This window comes from Festucalex cinctus, chromosome 21 (assembly GCF_051991245.1).
Source record: "Festucalex cinctus isolate MCC-2025b chromosome 21, RoL_Fcin_1.0, whole genome shotgun sequence".
Taxonomy (NCBI): Eukaryota; Metazoa; Chordata; class Actinopteri; order Syngnathiformes; family Syngnathidae; genus Festucalex; species Festucalex cinctus.
The window spans coordinates 15,044,763-15,066,738 of record NC_135431.1 but is presented as its reverse complement, the minus strand read 5'-3'; the positions used below and the strand labels follow the sequence as shown (position 1 = coordinate 15,066,738).

Here is a 21,976-nt window from a genome sequence, read left to right as displayed (position 1 = left end):
TTTACTATGGTCATTTAAAAAACAAACGCTATACAATATGATTGTTTTTTGCTTTTGTTTTTTAAAAACACACCTTACTACATATATATATATATATATATATATATATATATATATACACATATACATATATACATACACATATATATATACATATATATATATATATATATATATAGTCATTTAAAAAAAACAGATGCCTTACGATACATGGTTATCTTTTTAAAAAAAATGCGTTATTGTTCTTTATTTTATTTATTATACACCTGACTCAGGGAATTTGAAACTGTCTTTTGTCATTGCTGCACTGCTAATGTGAAGGATATGCGGTTTGTGTCAAATCTGTTCGCCCTCGAGGGGCCCCTGCTGGCTAAGGGGCCCCGAGCAATTGCCTGACTTGTCTAACGGCTGACAGTGACCGAGTGCTTATCACTGCTGCCTCACAGTTTCATGGTTCCAATTGTTCTTCCTACTAAGGAAATGGGGTTCAATGATCACAATTGCTGTGTCAGCCATGTTGTATACTTCTCCTGGGGTGTATTTTTGTAGCGAACTTACCAGAAGCCTCCTCCCCTCCTTGTGAGGGGCCTATATTTAGCCCCAGGGCCCAAGAGAGAGAACAGAGTTGACTTGGGTGTCACTATTTACAGCTGATAAGTTGAACTCAAAGTGGTCACCGGTGCAGCTGCGCAGGGCACTTCCTGACTTGTTTTACCAGTTGATGCACCAGCTCAACGACAGCAAAATATTTCGAGACTGAAATCCAGATCGCTATCTATAGGATAGATGAGTGGAGAGAACATGGAAGACCAGGATCGTAAAGTGCCTCTGGTGGAGGACACAAACGTGCGAGTGCTTCGGGAAACGGAAGCATCGCAGGTGCCGGACGAGCAGGCGGACTACCCCTTAGCTGGAGCCAACTCCATCTACTCGGCCATCCTGAGCAGGAACGAGGCCGTCAGGGATGAAAAGCGTCTCAAGACCTTCATGGAGCTGCGAGACAAATACGTCAAGAAGAAGGTCCTCTTCGAGGACCCTCTTTTCCCGGCCTGCGACTCCTCGCTCTTCTACAGCCGCCACAAGCCGCCCATGAAGTTTGTGTGGAAACGACCCTCGGTGAGCGGACGTGCGCTCCTCACTTGGGTTGTCATGGTAACAGGTTAGCATGGCGGTCTGGGTCCACCAACAGAGTGATGATAAATCTCGGGATTTCAAACACCGAATGTCCTCACTTGTACCCAAAGCGCTGGATTTGTACGTACGTACGTACTACGCATTTCAAGTAGGGCTGCACGATATTGGAAAAACGTGATATGCGATATAGTTGTTGAATATCGCGATATCGATATTATTGCGATATTTAACATGTACCTAAAGAAATAACATTTTTATTGTCAAATGAAAGAATAACATTTTGTTTATGTGGTAAAAAGCAAGTTCAATGTGTTCCTAGTTAATTAATTGTAATTACCCTATTATTATCCTGTAATTACCCTAAACTATTGGATGGTGATGCACATTTAAGTTTGTGTCTGATTGGTCAATTTCAGGTAAAAGCCAAAAATTCCATATGAAAATTATTGCATGTCTTTGCGATATGCATATTGCATGGCCCAGTATCGCGATATCGATATTTTTTCGATATATTGCCCAGCCCTAATTTCAAGTGATACATTTTTAATAGTTTTTTATTTTATTTGTAATTTTTAAGTGCTCTTATTATCTGTATTATAAGTGAGTCACAATTTCACAAATGACTAATACCATTTATTATTTTTTTGTAACCCTTTATTTGACCAATTTGTAGCATAAAAAAAAAGGAAAATCACAGGTGAAAAGCAAGCAAATCTCAGGCAACAAGAACAGAAGAACCGAAAGAAGAACAGAAGAAGAATCCAAAAATCGTCTAAACCAAAATAAGACACCCCAAATGACACTAATACCATTTATTTTTTGATGTATAACATTTTTTATTTAATACTTTATTTAATACTAAGCAAATATTAAAAACAACTAACGTAATTCCACAAAGTTAGGTGCGCATGTGCTCAAATGAATATTTTTAACGGTGGAATATTTAGCTAAACAAAAAAAACAAAAAACAAAAAAAGTTGTCTTAAAAAAAGGCAGCTTCAAATTTTGATTAATTTAATATGTTCAAATATAACTGAGCTGTTTGTTCCCATGCTGAGACATGTACTTAATATTGTTGCCAGCGAGAGTTCTGCTAAACACTACGAACATGTGCTAAAGTGCTTTTATGCTACTAATAATATCGCTAATGCAGTGCAACATTTCACCTTAATTACACATGACTGCCCCCAGTGAGAAATTTGAATCCTATCTCAGGATTTTGTCTTGTATTCGTGACATTAGGCTATGGTAAACCATATGTTTGTTTCTGTTATAGTTACATAGTGCATAAAAAAAGTTCCTGTCAGTGGTACCAGTCAGCCATAACAGACGTGTTAGTTAAGAAGTGCTAGCCGGACGGGATTTAAGACAACATTAAGAGGTTGTGACCCGGAGAACTGCAGCAGCTGTTTGCCTATGATGAATATGTGACAAATGCAAGGGAGCCACTCAAAGGTCCCAGCTGGGGTTTGGGTTGCACGCTGGTCTTGTCAGTCACGGCAAATGTCATATTTAGATGAGTAAACACAGATTTAATGTTTCATTGCAGCAGATATATAGCTAGGTCCTATTTCAAAGTACTGCACTGTCATTCGGATTTTTTATTTTTTTATTTCTATGAAAACTTACCGCCGGCGCACCTGACAATTTGAAAGTAGACTAGCCTTTAGTCCAGCTCGGAGGAGGTCAATGGAATGTGAGGACCGGGAAGCAAGTTGCCATTTGTTTGTCCGCCATCTTGGAGGTCAAGTTCGAGACAATAAGCTAGACTTAAAAATGGAAGATGTGAAATCCAGGTCCAGAAAGTACAATACCTGCCACAGTTTGGCAGGTGCTTGTAATTAACTGTCAGGTAAACGAGGTCATTACGAGAAGCACCTGTGGCTAAAGACAAACTGGCAGGGATTTGACTTTCTTGATCTCTGAAAACTAGTAGACCAACTTATGTTTGCTTTTCTGTATAGAAGTGCTAAAATGAAAGCTAACAAGTTGAGAGTATAGAGAAACGTATAATAATAAATAAATAAACAACCGCGATTCCCACACAATTGAAACATTTGACTTTGCTAAATAGCGGTTAGCATAGAGGGAATCAGCTGCTATTCCAATTCCAGTAATAAAGTAATCCTAAATTTCTGGCATGTATGTTTACTTTAATATGGTTATAAGTTTGGACATGAATTACTTTCTCCTTTCCCATGATAGGAAATATGTGAAAACCCTCAATTCATTGTGGATGCAGCCAGCAGGACTGACATCTGTCAGGGAGAGTTGGGTAAATGAATCACTTTAAAAATAAAATGAAAAATAAAAAAAGTTTCCCAGTCAAACATGTTATGAAGACGTAGTGTATGTGTGTCTGCCGCCGCCAGGTGACTGCTGGCTGCTGGCCGCCATCGCCTGCCTGACTCTGAGCGAGAAGCTTCTCTACAGAGTGATTCCTCGGGATCAGAGCTTCACGGAAAATTACGCCGGAATCTTCCATTTCCAGGTTGTTTTGGGGATATTGCAGCTGTGTACTACTCAACAAGTGCAGTTACTCTAATTCAGCACTTTCCGCGTTCGAAACGGGTCCCCTCCTCATGCCCTACTCTGATCTATCCCGTCTTCAGTTCTGGCGTTACGGCGAGTGGATCGACGTGGTTGTCGACGACCGCATCCCCACCTACAACAACCGGCTGGTGTTCACCAAATCGTACAGAGAGAACGAATTCTGGAGCGCGCTTCTGGAGAAAGCCTACGCCAAGTCAGAACGGAACATTCGCGGTTCTCTTTCTCGAAAGACGAGCGCTGCGTAACGGCCGTCCGCTCTTCTCAGGCTGAACGGCTCCTACGAGGCCCTGAGAGGGGGGAACACCCTGGAAGCCATGGAGGACTTCACAGGAGGGGTGACCGAGTTCTTTGAGTTGTCCGAGGCCCCCAAAGAGATCTATAAGATCATGAAGAAGGTCCTGCAAAGAGGCTCGCTGATGGGCTGCTCCATCGATGTGAGTGCGTCAAATGACACAAAACAACAACAAACTTTTGACATGAAACTTCTTTACTATATCTACCAAACTAACCAACTAGTGAAACATTCATCTTCACACCTGCACACTTGGCAGATGCAATAACTACCTATAAAACTATGTTGCCTAGGTTACCTCCCCCAATGAAATGGAGTCTAAAACTGAACATGGACTGGTCCGAGGACACGCCTACTCCATCATTGCCCTGGAGGAGGTAAATTCAGTCCACGTGTGTTTTTCTTTTTACCGCGGGACAAAGCAATCTTGATAAATAATGTCTTTCTAGTGCGACGAGGCTGCAAAGGACAGCAAGATCCGCCTAATCCGCTTGCGCAATCCTTGGGGCCGGGTGCTATGGAAGGGACCATGGAGCGCAAAGTAAAATCTGGAAAATGTTTGTGCCTATATAACGTGTCTTTTTGTTTTTGCAAGAAAAGGTAGTAAAAGTGCAGAAAAAAAAAGCTAAATATCACCAACTTTTTTTTTTTTTTTTGCTATTTTTTCCAGTTCTAAGGAATGGTCCACGATTTCTATTGCAGACAGGAACAACCTTAAAAAGCAAACTGTTGAGGAAAGTGAGTTCTGGTGAGTAAAATCCATATTCACTTATTGTAAAAAATAAATAAATAAATAATAATAATAAAATAATAATAAATAAATAAAATGACAGATATTTGGTGTCATGTAACATTTATAATATTTTATTTAAGGTGTAGGCAAATTATAATTTAAAAAGGGAAATAAGGAAATAGTTTAATTTAGTATGGTAAATTCACCAATTATGTAATTAAACAAAAAAAAAAGTACAATTGCATAATTTACTATTATTGTGGCATTTTATCTTAAAAAAATAAAAATAAATTTATTATGGTTCAATAATTCATGGTCATTTGAAAATTTATATTTATTTAATTAAAAATAAATTATGTAAAGTTGTTTCTTTTACAAAATTTGATATTTTTCTTTAAAATAAGTAAAAACCAATTGTTTAATGCAATAAATACATGTGAAAAATAATACATGAATAAACCAAATTTCCACAACATATAGTCTATGGCTATGCAGTGCTGCCTTCACAAGTGAAATAGTTTATTAATTTAATATGATAAATTATCCAATTATGTAATTAAACAAAAAAGTACAGTTGTGTAATTTACTAATATTTTGTCATTTTATCTTTAAAAAAAGTTTAGTTAAATAATTCATGGTCATTCAAATATTTATATTGATTTTTTTTATTAAAAAAATTAACAAAATACATAAAGTAAAATTGTTTATTTTACAAAATTTCATATTTTTCTTTAAAATAAGTAAAACAAACAATTGTTTAATGCAATATATAATTGTGAAAAAAAAATAAATGAATAAACCAAATTTCCACGACGTATAGTCTATGAAGTGCCTCCACAAGTGAAATAGTTTATTAAATTAATATGATAAATTAGCCAATTATGTAATTAAACAAAAAAAGTACAATTGCATAATTTACTAATATTGTGGCATTTTATCTAAAAAAAAAAAAGAAAAAAAGAAGTTAATTATAGTTAAATTCATGGTAATTTTCATTCATGGAACATATTCACACAATTTTTCACCGCAAAAATCTTTTTGAAACATTTTTACGAACCCTAACAAAAAACCCAAATGAGCTACATTCACATGAATTTGTTACTCAGTGAGAAATTCTATATAGTTTTAAAGAATTCCCCCCCCTCCCCATTTTACTGCAAATGAATATCGGCTTGAAATATCGGTTATCGGCCAACTTGACTACAAATAATCTGTATCGGTATCGGCCTTGAAAAAAACATATCGGTCTATCACTAATTTATTTACATATATTTTCAAAGAACATGTATGTTAGTACAAAGTTTAAAACATTTTTAGTTACCATAGACTATTACACATAATTGAATTTATGGCGCCAAGTAGTACTGTAGGTCTTGCCTTAACTTCAACCATTTTAAAGGAGTACCTCACACTACTACCTCTTGTGTTCTTGCATTATTCGACTAATAGATTTTAATATTTTGAAGGTGTCATTTTCAGTCATGTTTGGAAACATTACTGTACATTGTGAAAAGGCTGAATGTGAGTTTAAATCTGCCAAAAAAACAAAAAAAACAAAAACAAATTATTTTTTCCTAAAATCATTTAGCCCTAATTGGAAGACATGGAGAAGCTCACCGAGTTAACATTCAAAGCTTACCGTTAATTGCGTCAACTTCTTCAAGCTGATGGCATCAATGCAGCACCAAGAAAACAAGTGGTGGATAACAGTCACTGCCTGGTCAAGTGGACTCTACAAAAAGAGGGGGGGGGGGGGGGGGGGGGTGTTAAGTTTTTGTTTGTTTCTCTAAGAAATGCAGCAAATATTTTGACATAAGATGAAACCCACCATTGAAGAAGAGGACCTGCGAGTTGTTTCTGGGACTGTCAGTGATGACGCAGCTGCATTATAGGAAGAAAACATTGAAGTGACATTCATTGACAGAGCAGAAACAAACCAGTCCAGCTTCTAGTCCACTTTAACACGTGCCAACAATTTAAAAAAAAAAGCAGCAGCAATGAAGATTATCTACATATTTGTCTTTGTCCACCACAGGTGCAGGATCTTGGTGGCCAAGCAGTTTCTCAATGATGACCGATTCAAGAGAGGGAAGAAAAAAAAAAAAAAAAAAAAAAAAAAAAGTGGTTCAGCTTCTCCAGGGACCAGTAGAGATGTTTTGGCACCACCTAGCGGACATAAGCAGAAGAACCCCATGAATAAATGTACCTTTTTGAGGGTCCAAAGAAAAGCTCAGTTAAATGCAGCTTTGGTGGAACTACAAAAAGGGATTTTCAAAGACATAAGTTTGTCATATGTCCACATCACAGCTGTTTTGTTTTGCAGCTTGCTCAAGCCCAGCCTCGTACAAAAAAACCAAAAAAACAACAACCTTGTTTCTCTGGCAGCTCTCATTAAAGTCAAGATGACGTTTAACCTGCACGCACAAAGGGAAAAAAAAAAAAAAAGTTTGTCAGGAATGGTCACTCCAAGTCACCTGACATGTCCTTGCCCTCCTTCAGTCAGTTTCACCATGTGACGAAACGTAACAAATTAAAACATATTTTAACGTGTATGAGTGTTTATCTCTCACCAGCGACGAGAACAGGGTAGAGCTGGGCGTCGTGTCAATGGCCGGCGGCATGCTGGCTGGTCTGAAAAACACGGTAGTTAGCTTCGAAACATGAAAGCACAATTTAGCCAAGAAAAAAGAAAAAAAGTCTCACGGAGCCATGGCCAAAAAGATAGCGGAAGTATGCAACTTGATTTCAAGGAGAGTCCATTCGCTTCAAGATGCAAGCCTGTGGACAAATTAAAAGAAAGTTAAGAGTTGATTCCCATTTAAGTTGTTAATGTACAAACACCAGTAACCTACGTTGTGCCTTCTCCAGACACTGGAAAGGGGAAAAGTTAATTGAAAAGTACATATAAAAGAACTTCCGTTGCTACGTATACCGTTTAGGCGTTTAATAACTAAAAGTTTGAACAAATAAGTACTTTACTCACCGCGAGCATTTATTGCCAAACATGTCAAATGCTGCCTTTTGTTGCGTTTTAGCACGTCGTTGACTTTAATTGATCGAGTAAACATTCTAGATAGTATACTAGCAAGGTGTTTCCACACTGAAAAGGTTAACATGTTGAAAGTTACAACTACGAGTTTAAGAAGAATCTTGAAACAAACCTCTTGTTAAAACTTTTGGTCATCTTGTCGAGCTGAGTGGAGAACAGCAGGCGGAGGATTTCGACGTGACGCTGGTGAAGAAAAGAAAGAGCGCTCATACAATTAGTCACAGCTTAAATAGGTTTTCGGTAACAACGTCATCACGTGATTTTTTTTTGTTCAAAAGCTTTATTTAACCAAGAGAACAAAAAAAAAAAAAAAAAAAGGTTTCCAACTGCATTTAGACAGAAAATCCTGATAAAATCGGAGCGTTGCTTGACCGGGGGATTGAACCCCGCTCGTTTGAACCGGAGGTGGTGTCACTAACCATTAGGCCAACCTTACTTGGCAGGTGTCATCCTTTTGGTCGCAATTATGCCATAGAGTGATAAATTGTGGCCCAACTATACAACCACTGATTCTATTAATAGAACCGAAAATCCTGAAACTGTCAACGCCGTGATGGTCGAGTGGTATACGACATTGCCTTCGGTTTAGTTATTCTCGTGTTCGAACCTCGTTTTCTGCAACCTTTAGATTTCGTCGTTATGTTTGTTAGTTCGAAGGTGCGCAAGCGAGAATCGAACCCGGATCTCTTGAACTGAAGGCAAAGTTTTATACCATTCGGCCATCGTGGTTAAAGGCGCTCGGCGTGTAATGTAACCTATTTGTAAGATTTCCACGTGAGTTTATGCACGCAATAAATGTGAAGAAAATCCAGATTCTTTCACCGACAATCTGGCCGAGTGGACTGTAACAGAGATTTCGGTTTCGACCGACGTGGGTTCGATTCCAGAGCCTGTCTGCTTTTATGGAGGTATTTTTTTCAGATGATTGAAAATGACAATCAAGAGGAGGGATCGAACGCGGTACCACCAGTATAGCAAGCGTTGTCTTATTCAATTCTGCCACTTCGTCCTGGTGTGCTCGTCAAAAATTAATGAAGGTGATGAGTACGGTTCCTATAATCCGAATATCGCCCCACCAGTTATTGACACCATTAAATACTTTTATTTATTTATTATTCCATTCTGGATATTACTTTCAATTCCCGCATCCACATCCTGACAGTCAGCTATGTAATCTACTGAAGTACGAATCCAATGTTTGTTAACATCTCACGAACAAGTCCATCCGATTCCCACCCTGACTGTAGTTATTCTAGTTATCCACAGGAGGGCAGTATTGCATTGTTTCACAGTTGCTTCTCCGTTTTCCTCTAAACTTTCACCACGACTTTGAGTGACCACCCACACGGATTATCAACGATTCTTCGTTTTTTTTTTTTTTTTTAAATTATAATTCATTGGCGGCTTTAGTGCTAGGCGTCTTATAACGACTCGTTTATTGTTTTATCACATTATTGAACCATTACAAACGAGCCGAAAGCCAGATAAACTAACATGAAACGTCACCCTCTTCCAGGGAATGCGCCATCTGCTGGTGATATGTGGTACTGCACCCAAGCCACTAATTTCTATGTTGAGGACTTTTTTTTTTTTTTTTCTCTCTCTCTCTCTCTCCCCTTTCTTCTCATAACTTTTGAACCCAATGGCCCAGAGCTGTGTTTCCTGGTCCTCGGGGCACACTATCTAGCCCGTTTTCCATGTCTCCATATTCTAAAGCAGGTGAGGATCGTTATCAGGCTTCTCCAGAACTTGCTGATGAACTGCCATTGGAATGACATGCGTTGGGAAAAGTATTGGTCAACACAAACCACAACACATCTGGGACGGGTTGATTCAATATTTTTTTATTTGCACAAAACCAAAATCAGAAAAAATGCACGAGGTGAACACAGAACACTTGGGGGGGAAAAAGTTAAGATGACATTTTGTCGGCTTTCAAAAAAACAACAGTCTTGCAATTCATTAGTGCTCATCAGCAAGTTAGTTATCACAGTTGGGGAAAAAAATTTTTTTTCCACGCTGCCACCCTAAAATTGGTTCAAACTAGGGTCCACAAATTGTAAGTTTTTGTTTTTCTTAACCTTTTTTTTTTTTTTTTTTTTTTTTAGGATGCCTTCGGATAAATGGTCATCTTTTTAAAATGCTTTACTATACATGGTCGTTCAAAAAAAAACTCTTACATGTTAGTTTTTGTGTCTTTTTTTTTTTTTTTTTAACCCGCCTTACTATACATGGTCGTTTAATTAAAATATACATATATATATATATATATATATACACATATATACATTTTTTTTAAACCAGCCTTACTATACATGGTCGTTTTATTAAAAAAAATAAAAATAAAAAATACATGGTTGTTTTTAAAACACCCACCTGGTCACGAAAAAAATGCTTTACTATGGTCATTTAAAAAACAAACGCTATACAATATGATTGTTTTTTGCTTTTGTTTTTTAAAAACACACCTTACTACATATATATATATATATATATATATATATATATATATATATATACACATATACATATATACATACACATATATATATACATATATATATATATATATATATATAGTCATTTAAAAAAAACAGATGCCTTACGATACATGGTTATCTTTTTAAAAAAAATGCGTTATTGTTCTTTATTTTATTTATTATACACCTGACTCAGGGAATTTGAAACTGTCTTTTGTCATTGCTGCACTGCTAATGTGAAGGATATGCGGTTTGTGTCAAATCTGTTCGCCCTCGAGGGGCCCCTGCTGGCTAAGGGGCCCCGAGCAATTGCCTGACTTGTCTAACGGCTGACAGTGACCGAGTGCTTATCACTGCTGCCTCACAGTTTCATGGTTCCAATTGTTCTTCCTACTAAGGAAATGGGGTTCAATGATCACAATTGCTGTGTCAGCCATGTTGTATACTTCTCCTGGGGTGTATTTTTGTAGCGAACTTACCAGAAGCCTCCTCCCCTCCTTGTGAGGGGCCTATATTTAGCCCCAGGGCCCAAGAGAGAGAACAGAGTTGACTTGGGTGTCACTATTTACAGCTGATAAGTTGAACTCAAAGTGGTCACCGGTGCAGCTGCGCAGGGCACTTCCTGACTTGTTTTACCAGTTGATGCACCAGCTCAACGACAGCAAAATATTTCGAGACTGAAATCCAGATCGCTATCTATAGGATAGATGAGTGGAGAGAACATGGAAGACCAGGATCGTAAAGTGCCTCTGGTGGAGGACACAAACGTGCGAGTGCTTCGGGAAACGGAAGCATCGCAGGTGCCGGACGAGCAGGCGGACTACCCCTTAGCTGGAGCCAACTCCATCTACTCGGCCATCCTGAGCAGGAACGAGGCCGTCAGGGATGAAAAGCGTCTCAAGACCTTCATGGAGCTGCGAGACAAATACGTCAAGAAGAAGGTCCTCTTCGAGGACCCTCTTTTCCCGGCCTGCGACTCCTCGCTCTTCTACAGCCGCCACAAGCCGCCCATGAAGTTTGTGTGGAAACGACCCTCGGTGAGCGGACGTGCGCTCCTCACTTGGGTTGTCATGGTAACAGGTTAGCATGGCGGTCTGGGTCCACCAACAGAGTGATGATAAATCTCGGGATTTCAAACACCGAATGTCCTCACTTGTACCCAAAGCGCTGGATTTGTACGTACGTACGTACTACGCATTTCAAGTAGGGCTGCACGATATTGGAAAAACGTGATATGCGATATAGTTGTTGAATATCGCGATATCGATATTATTGCGATATTTAACATGTACCTAAAGAAATAACATTTTTATTGTCAAATGAAAGAATAACATTTTGTTTATGTGGTAAAAAGCAAGTTCAATGTGTTCCTAGTTAATTAATTGTAATTACCCTATTATTATCCTGTAATTACCCTAAACTATTGGATGGTGATGCACATTTAAGTTTGTGTCTGATTGGTCAATTTCAGGTAAAAGCCAAAAATTCCATATGAAAATTATTGCATGTCTTTGCGATATGCATATTGCATGGCCCAGTATCGCGATATCGATATTTTTTCGATATATTGCCCAGCCCTAATTTCAAGTGATACATTTTTAATAGTTTTTTATTTTATTTGTAATTTTTAAGTGCTCTTATTATCTGTATTATAAGTGAGTCACAATTTCACAAATGACTAATACCATTTATTATTTTTTTGTAACCCTTTATTTGACCAATTTGTAGCATAAAAAAAAAGGAAAATCACAGGTGAAAAGCAAGCAAATCTCAGGCAACAAGAACAGAAGAACCGAAAGAAGAACAGAAGAAGAATCCAAAAATCGTCTAAACCAAAATAAGACACCCCAAATGACACTAATACCATTTATTTTTTGATGTATAACATTTTTTATTTAATACTTTATTTAATACTAAGCAAATATTAAAAACAACTAACGTAATTCCACAAAGTTAGGTGCGCATGTGCTCAAATGAATATTTTTAACGGTGGAATATTTAGCTAAACAAAAAAAACAAAAAACAAAAAAAGTTGTCTTAAAAAAAGGCAGCTTCAAATTTTGATTAATTTAATATGTTCAAATATAACTGAGCTGTTTGTTCCCATGCTGAGACATGTACTTAATATTGTTGCCAGCGAGAGTTCTGCTAAACACTACGAACATGTGCTAAAGTGCTTTTATGCTACTAATAATATCGCTAATGCAGTGCAACATTTCACCTTAATTACACATGACTGCCCCCAGTGAGAAATTTGAATCCTATCTCAGGATTTTGTCTTGTATTCGTGACATTAGGCTATGGTAAACCATATGTTTGTTTCTGTTATAGTTACATAGTGCATAAAAAAAGTTCCTGTCAGTGGTACCAGTCAGCCATAACAGACGTGTTAGTTAAGAAGTGCTAGCCGGACGGGATTTAAGACAACATTAAGAGGTTGTGACCCGGAGAACTGCAGCAGCTGTTTGCCTATGATGAATATGTGACAAATGCAAGGGAGCCACTCAAAGGTCCCAGCTGGGGTTTGGGTTGCACGCTGGTCTTGTCAGTCACGGCAAATGTCATATTTAGATGAGTAAACACAGATTTAATGTTTCATTGCAGCAGATATATAGCTAGGTCCTATTTCAAAGTACTGCACTGTCATTCGGATTTTTTATTTTTTTATTTCTATGAAAACTTACCGCCGGCGCACCTGACAATTTGAAAGTAGACTAGCCTTTAGTCCAGCTCGGAGGAGGTCAATGGAATGTGAGGACCGGGAAGCAAGTTGCCATTTGTTTGTCCGCCATCTTGGAGGTCAAGTTCGAGACAATAAGCTAGACTTAAAAATGGAAGATGTGAAATCCAGGTCCAGAAAGTACAATACCTGCCACAGTTTGGCAGGTGCTTGTAATTAACTGTCAGGTAAACGAGGTCATTACGAGAAGCACCTGTGGCTAAAGACAAACTGGCAGGGATTTGACTTTCTTGATCTCTGAAAACTAGTAGACCAACTTATGTTTGCTTTTCTGTATAGAAGTGCTAAAATGAAAGCTAACAAGTTGAGAGTATAGAGAAACGTATAATAATAAATAAATAAACAACCGCGATTCCCACACAATTGAAACATTTGACTTTGCTAAATAGCGGTTAGCATAGAGGGAATCAGCTGCTATTCCAATTCCAGTAATAAAGTAATCCTAAATTTCTGGCATGTATGTTTACTTTAATATGGTTATAAGTTTGGACATGAATTACTTTCTCCTTTCCCATGATAGGAAATATGTGAAAACCCTCAATTCATTGTGGATGCAGCCAGCAGGACTGACATCTGTCAGGGAGAGTTGGGTAAATGAATCACTTTAAAAATAAAATGAAAAATAAAAAAAGTTTCCCAGTCAAACATGTTATGAAGACGTAGTGTATGTGTGTCTGCCGCCGCCAGGTGACTGCTGGCTGCTGGCCGCTGGCCGCCATCGCCTGCCTGACTCTGAGCGAGAAGCTTCTCTACAGAGTGATTCCTCGGGATCAGAGCTTCACGGAAAATTACGCCGGAATCTTCCATTTCCAGGTTGTTTTGGGGATATTGCAGCTGTGTACTACTCAACAAGTGCAGTTACTCTAATTCAGCACTTTCCGCGTTCGAAACGGGTCCCCTCCTCATGCCCTACTCTGATCTATCCCGTCTTCAGTTCTGGCGTTACGGCGAGTGGATCGACGTGGTTGTCGACGACCGCATCCCCACCTACAACAACCGGCTGGTGTTCACCAAATCGTACAGAGAGAACGAATTCTGGAGCGCGCTTCTGGAGAAAGCCTACGCCAAGTCAGAACGGAACATTCGCGGTTCTCTTTCTCGAAAGACGAGCGCTGCGTAACGGCCGTCCGCTCTTCTCAGGCTGAACGGCTCCTACGAGGCCCTGAGAGGGGGGAACACCCTGGAAGCCATGGAGGACTTCACAGGAGGGGTGACCGAGTTCTTTGAGTTGTCCGAGGCCCCCAAAGAGATCTATAAGATCATGAAGAAGGTCCTGCAAAGAGGCTCGCTGATGGGCTGCTCCATCGATGTGAGTGCGTCAAATGACACAAAACAACAACAAACTTTTGACATGAAACTTCTTTACTATATCTACCAAACTAACCAACTAGTGAAACATTCATCTTCACACCTGCACACTTGGCAGATGCAATAACTACCTATAAAACTATGTTGCCTAGGTTACCTCCCCCAATGAAATGGAGTCTAAAACTGAACATGGACTGGTCCGAGGACACGCCTACTCCATCATTGCCCTGGAGGAGGTAAATTCAGTCCACGTGTGTTTTTCTTTTTACCGCGGGACAAAGCAATCTTGATAAATAATGTCTTTCTAGTGCGACGAGGCTGCAAAGGACAGCAAGATCCGCCTAATCCGCTTGCGCAATCCTTGGGGCCGGGTGCTATGGAAGGGACCATGGAGCGCAAAGTAAAATCTGGAAAATGTTTGTGCCTATATAACGTGTCTTTTTGTTTTTGCAAGAAAAGGTAGTAAAAGTGCAGAAAAAAAAAGCTAAATATCACCAACTTTTTTTTTTTTTTTTGCTATTTTTTCCAGTTCTAAGGAATGGTCCACGATTTCTATTGCAGACAGGAACAACCTTAAAAAGCAAACTGTTGAGGAAAGTGAGTTCTGGTGAGTAAAATCCATATTCACTTATTGTAAAAAATAAATAAATAAATAATAATAATAAAATAATAATAAATAAATAAAATGACAGATATTTGGTGTCATGTAACATTTATAATATTTTATTTAAGGTGTAGGCAAATTATAATTTAAAAAGGGAAATAAGGAAATAGTTTAATTTAGTATGGTAAATTCACCAATTATGTAATTAAACAAAAAAAAAAGTACAATTGCATAATTTACTATTATTGTGGCATTTTATCTTAAAAAAATAAAAATAAATTTATTATGGTTCAATAATTCATGGTCATTTGAAAATTTATATTTATTTAATTAAAAATAAATTATGTAAAGTTGTTTCTTTTACAAAATTTGATATTTTTCTTTAAAATAAGTAAAAACCAATTGTTTAATGCAATAAATACATGTGAAAAATAATACATGAATAAACCAAATTTCCACAACATATAGTCTATGGCTATGCAGTGCTGCCTTCACAAGTGAAATAGTTTATTAATTTAATATGATAAATTATCCAATTATGTAATTAAACAAAAAAGTACAGTTGTGTAATTTACTAATATTTTGTCATTTTATCTTTAAAAAAAGTTTAGTTAAATAATTCATGGTCATTCAAATATTTATATTGATTTTTTTTATTAAAAAAATTAACAAAATACATAAAGTAAAATTGTTTATTTTACAAAATTTCATATTTTTCTTTAAAATAAGTAAAACAAACAATTGTTTAATGCAATATATAATTGTGAAAAAAAAATAAATGAATAAACCAAATTTCCACGACGTATAGTCTATGAAGTGCCTCCACAAGTGAAATAGTTTATTAAATTAATATGATAAATTAGCCAATTATGTAATTAAACAAAAAAAGTACAATTGCATAATTTACTAATATTGTGGCATTTTATCTAAAAAAAAAAAGAAAAAAAGAAGTTAATTATAGTTAAATTCATGGTAATTTGAATATTTATATTTAAATCAACAAAATAAACAAAATGTTATGTAAATTTGTTTATTTTACAAAATTTGCTATTTTTCTCAGTCAAACAACCAACTGTTTAATGTAATAAATAAATGTGAAAAATAAATAATAAACGTATAGTCTATGCCTTCTCAAGTGAAATAGTTTATTAATTTCATATATTACATTTAATATATTAGCCAATTATGTAATTAAACAAGAAAAAAAGTGCACTTGCATAATTTACTAATATTTTGGCATTTTATCTTAAAAAAGGTAATTATTGTGAATAAATGAATAAACCAAATTTCCACAACGTATAGTTTATGAAGTGCTGCCTCCACAAGTGAAAATGCTTTTTTTTTTTTGTCTTCACTCACTGTTTCCTCTGCCCCTGAAACTAATTACCGCTCTAGTCTCACGCTCAAGCTCCGGCCCCAGTCGTCACGGTAACGAAAGCTGGACTCGCCATTGGCCCAACAGTATTTGGGGCGTAGTGTCCAGTCAAACAATGAATAGGTGTCAAATTTGCTACATTTTTTGATTAGTTTTTTTTGGATAAAATAATAAAGCTAACATAGCTTTAGCAAATGTTATCGTTTGTGCTAGCTGGTCAATAACTATGCTCTGGGTTACCATGGCAACAACAGATATTACTTATGACAAGTCAGAATATCATCAACATGACTTGGGATTGTAAAGCTAAATATGATCTAGTGCTAAGAAAAACCCAACGGGGTTTTTCTTTCACATTCCCGCCCAGGATGTCCTTTGACGACTTCACAACAAACTACACCAAGCTGGAAATCTGCAACCTGACGCCCGACACGCTACAAGGCGACGAAAGGCACAGCTGGAACGTGTCCGTCAATGAGGGTCGATGGGTGCGAGGCAGCTCTGCGGGGGGCTGTAGGAACTTCCCAGGTGGGGAGGCCGAGTTTTCGCAGCAAACCACAGGAACGTACGAGACTATCAACTGATTGACGTTTGTCCTCATCTGCACGCTATTTTCGACAGATACCTTCTGGACCAACCCTCAGTATCACCTGCAGCTGTATGAGGACGACGAACCGGAGGACAAGCAGGAACTTTGCACCGTGGTAGTGGCTCTCATGCAGAAAGGTCGTCGCATGCAGAAGCTGTTCGGGCCCAGGTTCCTCACTATTGGCTTTTCCATCTATGAGGTAATGATTGCGTCACCAGATTTCAGCCAACCAGCAGGGAGCACCTAACAGCCGATTTTCTTTGTTTTCTTGCAGGTGCCAAAAGAGGTACGCAGACCAATAGTGAAGTCACAACATACTAAAAATCATTTAAATTTTTTTAAGTTTTGAATTGTCTTCTTGTATTAGATTCTCTTCAATCAAATTTGGGCTTATAATTAAAAATATATAGATAATGTACTGAGATTGGCTGGCAACCAATTGAGGGTGTACTGCTGCCCGAAGCTGGCTGGGATAGGCTCCAGCACCCCCGCGAACCTTGTGAGGAGTAAGCGGTACAGAAAATGGACGGATGGCTAGATAATGTATTTAAAATTTTAATTTAAAAATAATTTTTTTTTTCTATTTTGATTAGAGCTGTTAAACGATTAAATTTTTTACTCAGATTAATCATATCTTAAAATTTCGATTAATCACGATTAATCGCTTAATTAAAAAGGCTTTTTATCAACATTTTTTGCCCAACAAATTTAAAATGCACCTCTTATGTGTTAATTTTTCCGGCATTTAATGTTAAGAAGATGTCCCATCCTCCTCTTTTTCTAATCAGTTAATTACTTGCATAATTTAAAGTGGAAAAAAATTACCCCAATAGTTTGACATGAACAAATGTTCTGAATGTCACATGCAAACATTTATTAAATGCTTCACTTTAATGCATGTTATGTTTATTGTTCAAACAACCTGTGCTACCTTTAACGTAGCCATCCGCTGTCAAGCTAAAGGATCATTTGCAGTCAAAATTAATAGGGTGATTAATTCGCGTTAATACATGATTAATGCGATAATTTTTTGTGATTAATTAATTAGTTAATGCTTTAACTTTGACAGCACTAATTTTGATTAATACTGCGTTTGTGGAATATGAGATGAGCAGCAAAATCCACCCGTTTTAATCCACCAGAGGGGGCGGCCATTTTGTTTGTACTGCTAGTTGTTGTCGACTGAAAATGACATCACAGTTGCTTAGGGTCAGCTAATGACCAATCACATCTCAGCTTACGAGTGTCACGTGACCAAACTTGGGAAACAGGTGAGCCATGATTGGTCGTTAGGTGATGTGACGTCATTTTCAGTCAACAGCAAGTGTCAGTACACACAAAATGGCCGCCCCCTGAGATGGCTAAAAATAGGTGGATTTTGCTGCTTAATTCAACTTCCACAAGCAAACTATTAATCAGAATGCCATGTTTAGAGTAGTGGGGGCGCATATATAAGAAAATGTTTGGGTTGACTTTCCGTTTAAAAATACTAAAATGCTGTTTTTCCTTCACGCCTCAGCTGTGCGGCCAAAGTCGACATCTCCAGAAGGACTTCTTCCTTTACAACGCCTCCAAGGCTAAATGCAAACATTACATGAATCTGCGCGAAATCACTGAGCGCGTCAAACTGCCCCCGGGAGAATACGTCATCATCCCCACCACGTTTGACCCTCACGAAGAGGGTCAGTTCATCCTGAGGGTCTTTTCCGAGAACAGGAGCACCTCAGAGTAAGGACGTCTGCCCACTTGGGACTGGTGACTTCCATGACATCAAGTCGTATGGGAATTGATGTCTTTTTATGTCCTTCACAGGGAAGCGGAGAACACCATTGGTACTGATCAAACTCAGGTTTGTCCCATGATTGTACCTGCAGCTAAAAATAACTTCTATTTGATATTGCAGTGAATAATGCATGGTTTCAATTCAGTGTAGTCAAAGCTAGGTCATCACTTCTCATTTTCGTGATCGTACAAAAGTATTGGGACATCTAGTTCTATTTATCTGATGCTGGGGTGTCCTAATACTTTTGTCTGTATTCACACATTTTTCCCTGCGTTATTTCACAACTAATCCGTTTCATCTCACCGTCCTCGTCTTATCAATCATCAGCAAGACAAGAAAAGGAAGGACAAGGTAACGCATGTTTGCACTATTTACATTTCGCACCGGCTACCTAATCAGATATAGTAACTTAATGTTAACGATCCTTTCATTTTGTTTTCCAGCCCATCGTGTACGTGTCCGATCGAGCATTCGCCAACAAAGAAATCTTACACGACGCCATTCAGGGGGAGAAGAAGAAGCCAAAAGTAATTTTGTTTTCTTTTTCAACTAAAGCAATGATTGCTTAACTCATTCACTCCCAGCAGCCATTTTCACTGACAAAACCCGCTTCGCTCCCGGCTGTTTTACTAGATATTGACTGATTTTGCAAGTCCCACAGAATATTGTGTTCTATTGCTATAAAAACATGGAACCTACCAAAAGAAAGATTACAGTCTCTTCTTTCATCAGGAAAAAAGCGTAATTTCTATCTGTTTCCGTTCTGCAGCAATTCGCATTAGAATATAGCTAAGTTTCATCATTTTTGACAAATCTGTTTAAAACAGTGGGGAAAGAGCTTGTTGCAACATGGCTCTAGTTGATCTCTTATACTATGCCACCACCTGCTGGCCATTTGTGTAACAACTACCATTGCTTCAAGCATTTGTCTTCAGTTCAGAGGCTGCATCAAAGCCCTCTGTAAGTTCTAGCATAAAAAAAAAAAAAAAAAAAAAACTATATATATATATATATAAAACGTATAAATACGTCTTTGGGAGCATGGTAATATTTTCCATGCCGCAACTCTATCCTGGCTTGCAAAATGTAAGATCAAATAACATCACTGGGAATCAAAGAATTGACCTCTCTGGCAGCTGATCTCAAGTGACTCCAACCCCTGTTTTATTTTTCCCCATATGCACTCCAACAAATGGGTGATGTTCATATGGTATTTTCTTATGTTGAGCAGAAAAAACTCCTCCAGCCAGAAGAAGAGACTGAAGAGGAGAAACAATTCCGCGTCATCTACAAACAAATAGCCGGCGAGGTAACCAAGCCGACTTGATTTCAACCTCAACTATTATGTTAACGTACCACTCATCGGCCCTGTCAGGATATGCAGATCTGTGCCAACGATCTCCAGACCATAATGAAGAACGTGGTCTCCAAATGTGAGTCGGCTTACGTAAACACTCTCCTGTGTTCGGGACCCCGTTCAAGCTGTGCTTCTTTTCCGTAGTGCACGAAAGGACGATGGAAGGTTTTAGTCTGGAGACGTGTCGCAGTATGATTGCCCTGATGGATGTATCCTTAACACTATGCTGGTGTTAAGCGTGGTTATGGAGGAGCAAGTTTGATAATAAGACGGGTCGGGTAAAGTAGATATAATTTTTTTTTACACATCTCTGTCTAGTAATTATGGTGGAATATTACTTTGTGTTTTTCCATAACTGAGCCAAATTCCAGACAGATGGAACAGGGAAACTAAATCTCCAGGAGTTTAAACACTTGTGGAGAAAGATTAAGCAGTGGCACGTAAGTTTATTTTCATCATCAATATGCATCTTTGAAAATCTGATTTTAATCTCATTTGTGTTTTCAGGTGATCTTCAAACGTTACGACAAAGAACAAACTGGCTCCATTAGCAGTTTTGAAATGAGGAACGCTGTTAACGACGCAGGTGAGAGGCATCATAAAAATAATCGTGTTGTATTATATAGTCTACATCAATTTGTTTCTTTTTTGTTCATCTGATCTCCGTGTTCAGGCCTCCACCTCAACAAACAGCTGTATGACATCATTGCCATGCGCTACGCAGACAAGCGTCTCAACATCGACTTTGACAGCTACATTTGCTGTTTTGTCAGACTGGAGGGCATGTTCAGTATGTCAACATTGCAGGATTTTGTCAAACAATCGGCATGTGGACATATATATTTGAAAACGTATATTCCGTGTTTCCTATAGGGGCTTTCAATGCTTTCGACAAGGATGGAGATGGACTCATCAAACTCAATGTGCTGGAGGTGAGCCGTAGAAAATTTAGTACCTGTATTTTCAAAACATATACTGTAAATTCGCTTTAATATATATTAGAATATATCATCACTGCTATGTGAAAAACACGTCCATTTTTGTCACTTTTTACATTTTTAGAATGAAACTGAATGCAGACATCACAAAAACTTAAAAATATAAAAAAATGGACATTGTTTTTCACATAGCAGCAATAATGTATATATGCATACACATACCTGGAAAACAATCTTTTTCCCTTCTTTCCATTTAGTGGCTTCAGCTGACCATGTATTCTTAAATATCTCCACGCAAGAATTAGCATCTACAAGCAAGTCTTAATGGACAATGGACTCATTACAATTAAATATGCTTCATGCCCTGCGATTGGCTGGCAACCAGTTCAGGGTGTCCCCCGCCTACTGCCCAAAGCCAGCTGAGATAGGCTCCAGCACCCCCCGCGACCCTTGTGAGGGAAAAGACAATTTGTTTTCTTTGTAGACCAATCAGAATTCTTTGCACAGTTTCCATATAGTCCGCTTTATTAACATATACTGTACTTATAGACAGTTTCCAATTAATAAAAATTGTGCCTTGATTAAAGGTGTGTCTCACTATCCTGTGTCACCAAACGAGCTTCCCGCTCATCCGAGATTGATTGATAGATATCGACATATTTTTCATTTTGCTGTTGAACAATGATGTACTAAAACCATTTAATTTTTAGTTTGGTTTTTATTTCTAAAAATGAGCTCTCCTGTACATGTTAATTTCACACTCGTGGCAATACACTATTATTTGAACACTTTCTGGTAATCGAGATGATTAATAATAATAATTAAAAAAAAGACCCTACGGATTTACCTAAATAACAGAAGACGCAAACAACAAAAAAAAACATTTCATTGTGTCATCATTGACTCATGTGAAACGTTTGGAAATAGAAAAATGAGACGAAAAAAAAAACAGCATCGGCGCACCTTTCCTCATGACTCCACCTTATTTTCCACGTCCACGTGAGTCTGCGCATGATCAGGAAACTCCTGCAGATATGACAA

The 21,976-nt window shown here is 37.8% G+C and overlaps 4 protein-coding genes and 1 long non-coding RNA gene across 8 annotated transcripts in view; 3 read left to right on the top strand and 2 right to left on the bottom strand.

The window, feature by feature from the left end:
• The first annotated feature begins 260 nt into the window (after window positions 1-260).
• On the top strand, window positions 261-21,525 carry LOC144010619 (calpain-3-like). The gene is made up of 23 exons (XM_077511020.1): window positions 261-1,116; window positions 3,340-3,409; window positions 3,507-3,625; window positions 3,747-3,880; window positions 3,953-4,121; window positions 4,273-4,356; window positions 4,429-4,520; window positions 4,650-4,727; window positions 16,636-16,796; window positions 16,890-17,056; window positions 17,132-17,143; window positions 18,377-18,585; window positions 18,670-18,706; window positions 18,968-18,991; window positions 19,084-19,167; window positions 19,872-19,949; window positions 20,016-20,073; window positions 20,142-20,206; window positions 20,369-20,437; window positions 20,505-20,583; window positions 20,671-20,787; window positions 20,871-20,929; window positions 21,193-21,525. Exons 1-23 carry the CDS (start codon window positions 787-789, stop codon window positions 21,217-21,219), a joined length of 2,322 nt encoding a protein of 773 aa, XP_077367146.1. The 5' UTR covers window positions 261-786; the 3' UTR covers window positions 21,220-21,525.
• Window positions 277-8,034, bottom strand: LOC144010622 (uncharacterized). Of its 2 annotated transcripts, XR_013281272.1 has the most exons (7): window positions 7,874-8,034; window positions 7,416-7,490; window positions 7,283-7,343; window positions 7,082-7,126; window positions 6,725-6,878; window positions 6,541-6,593; window positions 277-6,444 (listed from the first exon to the last, which is right to left on the bottom strand). It is a non-coding gene; the product is annotated as an uncharacterized LOC144010622 (long non-coding RNA). The 2 variants fall into 2 exon arrangements; XR_013281271.1 differs by lacking the exon at window positions 7,082-7,126.
• LOC144010897 (calpain-3-like) lies at window positions 10,949-13,579 on the top strand. Its single transcript, XM_077511421.1, has 2 exons — window positions 10,949-11,278; window positions 13,502-13,579. Exons 1-2 carry the CDS (start codon window positions 10,949-10,951, stop codon window positions 13,577-13,579), a joined length of 408 nt encoding a protein of 135 aa, XP_077367547.1.
• LOC144010896 (calpain-3-like) lies at window positions 13,648-14,693 on the top strand. Its single transcript, XM_077511420.1, has 5 exons — window positions 13,648-13,794; window positions 13,916-14,049; window positions 14,122-14,371; window positions 14,442-14,525; window positions 14,598-14,693. The coding sequence occupies exons 1-5, from the start codon at window positions 13,648-13,650 to the stop codon at window positions 14,691-14,693; spliced, it is 711 nt and encodes a 236-aa protein (XP_077367546.1).
• The window catches only part of znf106b (zinc finger protein 106b), a 15,976-nt gene continuing 15,442 nt past the window's right edge, over window positions 21,443-21,976 (bottom strand). For all 3 annotated transcript variants that reach the window (XM_077510987.1, XM_077510988.1, XM_077510986.1), the window contains exon 21: window positions 21,443-21,961. In XM_077510987.1, coding sequence (XP_077367113.1) covers window positions 21,905-21,961 — 57 coding nt within the window. In that variant the 3' untranslated portion in view covers window positions 21,443-21,904. The remainder of the gene's footprint in view (window positions 21,962-21,976) is intronic.

Coding starts and splice junctions, on each gene's coding strand:
- LOC144010619 (XM_077511020.1), top strand. CDS start 787: ATGAGTGGAGAGAACATGGAAGACCAGGATCGTAAAGTGCCTCTGGTG. Junction 1,117..3,339: donor TTGTGTGGAAACGACCCTCG/GTGAGCGGACGT, acceptor TTCCCATGATAG/GAAATATGTGAAAACCCTCA. Junction 4,122..4,272: donor TGATGGGCTGCTCCATCGAT/GTGAGTGCGTCA, acceptor TATGTTGCCTAG/GTTACCTCCCCCAATGAAAT.
- LOC144010897 (XM_077511421.1), top strand. CDS start 10,949: ATGAGTGGAGAGAACATGGAAGACCAGGATCGTAAAGTGCCTCTGGTG. Junction 11,279..13,501: donor TTGTGTGGAAACGACCCTCG/GTGAGCGGACGT, acceptor TTCCCATGATAG/GAAATATGTGAAAACCCTCA.
- LOC144010896 (XM_077511420.1), top strand. CDS start 13,648: ATGTGTGTCTGCCGCCGCCAGGTGACTGCTGGCTGCTGGCCGCTGGCC. Junction 13,795..13,915: donor CCGGAATCTTCCATTTCCAG/GTTGTTTTGGGG, acceptor TCCCGTCTTCAG/TTCTGGCGTTACGGCGAGTG. Junction 14,526..14,597: donor CCATCATTGCCCTGGAGGAG/GTAAATTCAGTC, acceptor ATGTCTTTCTAG/TGCGACGAGGCTGCAAAGGA.